This window comes from Penaeus japonicus, unplaced genomic scaffold, assembly GCF_977035675.1.
Source record: "Penaeus japonicus unplaced genomic scaffold, GWHDUDI00000001_assembly GWHDUDI00000031, whole genome shotgun sequence".
Taxonomy (NCBI): Eukaryota; Metazoa; Arthropoda; class Malacostraca; order Decapoda; family Penaeidae; genus Penaeus; species Penaeus japonicus.
In genome coordinates this window covers 15,620,359-15,622,858 of record NW_028234433.1, presented here as the reverse complement: position 1 = coordinate 15,622,858, position 2,500 = coordinate 15,620,359, and the positions used below count along the sequence as shown (strand labels likewise).

Sequence of the window (2,500 nt, the reverse complement as noted above, 5' to 3'; positions counted from 1 at the left end):
GTGCAATATAATCCTCTGCTATGATTCTTTGAAGTAAGGTGTTTGCTAATGAAAAGTAAACGTTGTAATATCGTTTAAAGCGTTCCCTTGCACTTTTTTCTCATTAAAATTAGATCAATCAATTATTCTAAAAGGCGTACGGGAAAGACGAGCTTATGAGAACACACACACACACACACACACACACACACACACACACACACACACACACAGACACACACACACACACACACACACACACACACACACAGACACACACACACACACACAGACAGACACAGGCACACACACACACACACACACACACATACAGACACACACACACATACCCACACACACACACACACACTCAAACGCGGATAACTACCCACACAAATACTTAAAATCAATTTCTTTAAACGCATCTTCAGACAACTGCTGACTCACGTTTCTGTGTCCGACCAGTCTTGGGGAAAATCAAATGCTCTCTCACTTATGACGAATTATTGCAAATGTTGACTCATGGCTATTCTCATTGGGATGCACAACGTATTGCTGGGGGTAAGGGTAGGGTGGGGTTGGGGGGCTGAGGGGGGGGGGTGGCTGGATGTTTGTTAATTACAGCATGTGCATCCTACCATGAGCCGATATGGCGTTATTAATTTGGACTTTGGAAATGTCATGAACATAACCGAGGGCGAAAGTGAGTTATCATGTTCGCATTTTTTGCGGAATTAAGTGAGTGGTGGTTGATAGACATGAGGTATGGTATGAATGGCAGTGCAATATGTTGTATATTTCTTCCTTATTTATTTCAATATATACATTCATGACCGATTATATATATGGCTTGTTTCTCTTTCCGGTAGAAGTTTAGATATTATAGATATCTTATAGAAATACTGTTAATTATATTCCCCTATTAATTATCATCATTGTTACTAATATTATCTGCCTTCCACTCATTCAGTCCTGTATAACAAAACGCCTTAATCATAACAATTCATTCTCATCCATACCTTTCCTACCTCAGTCACAATGAACTCCGTATCCAAATCCCCTCTGTTTACATTTTGACGAAGTAACCGACCTCCCCGCCAGGTTTCGTCGAGCCGGGAATTCCACCCGCCGCCTTGCCGCCCTTCAGCATCGAGGCCAACAACCAGACTCTCACCTTCACCGACATCATGTCCGACATAGGCGTGGGCGTGGTCATGATTCCGTTCATCGCCATCCTCGACCAGATCGCCGTCGTGAGCGCCTTTGCGAAGGGGAGGACCTTCGATGCCACACAGGAGATCATAGCGCTCGGGGTCGCCACCATCGTCGGGTCCTTCTTTGGGTGAGGGCGGCGAAGGGGGAGCTGTTGAAGGGAGGAGGATGAAGGGGTGCTTAGATATAGATGGGTTATATCTATAGATGGGATGTAAGAGAGATTAACAGGCAGGTAATTAGACTAACAGACATTAACAGGCAGATTAATAAAGATTGACAGACATACTGACAGATGGATTGGCAGAGTAGCAGACATTTCAAGAGACATGAATAGGTAGGTTGATAGACTGTCAAGAGGAAGATTAACATAAAGGTGATAGACAGTTTGACTGAAGACACTAATAGACACTAAGAGACAGATTGCCAGGAATATTAACGGCAAGGTTAATAGACAGACTGCAAGAATACTTAAACCGACGGATAGATGAAAAGTATATAGGTTTGTGTGTGTGTGTGTGTGTGTGTGAGAGAGAGAGAGAGAGAGAGAGAGAGAGAGAGAGAGAGAGAGAGAGAGAGAAAATGTGTGTGTGTGTGTGTGTGTGAAAGTGAGAGAGAGAGTGAGTGTATGTGTGAGTTAGAGTTAGTGTGTAAGAGATATAACGGGAGAGTGAGAGTTAGAGAGAGAAAAAAGAGAAAGAGAGAGAGAGTGTGTGAGAGGGCTAAAGAAAGTTCGAGAGATAGAGTTAGAGAAAGAGAGAGAGAGACCAAGGCAGAGACAGAGACAGAGACAGAGACAGAGACAGAGACAGAGACAGAGACATACACATACACATACACATACACATACACATACACATACACATACACATACACATACACATACACATACACATACACATAGAATAGACATATAATAGACATAGAGATAGACATAGGCATAGACATAGACATAGACATAGACATAGACATAGACATAGACAGAGACAAAGAAATAGGGACAGAGATAGAGATGGAGATAGAGATAGAGAGACAGATATATACAAAGAGAACCCAGTACCTCGACCCAAAACACAAAGAATGACACTCCAATAAACAACAGTATTGGATTAAAAGTTTCCCTCCACATTGTTAGGGCTAACTGGCCAAAGTTTCTCTGTCTGCCTGGCCTCTCTATAAGACATCTCAGAGTAGGAGACTCTGATTGGACACTGACTATGAAATTGCCAAGAATCCAGACAGTTAGATCAGCTTTTTTTGTGAGATTATGTATACTTGTGTTTGAAATTGTCACGGTTTTAGATTTTAA

The 2,500-nt window shown here is 42.2% G+C and overlaps 1 protein-coding gene across 1 annotated transcript in view; it reads left to right on the top strand.

The window, feature by feature from the left end:
* Positions 1-2,500, top strand: part of LOC122249471 (sodium-independent sulfate anion transporter) — a 52,194-nt gene that overhangs the window by 33,921 nt on the left and 15,773 nt on the right. Inside the window, exon 6 of the mRNA XM_043010371.2 lies at positions 1,081-1,321. Within this exon, the coding sequence (XP_042866305.2) occupies positions 1,081-1,321 (241 nt within the window). The remainder of the gene's footprint in view (positions 1-1,080; positions 1,322-2,500) is intronic.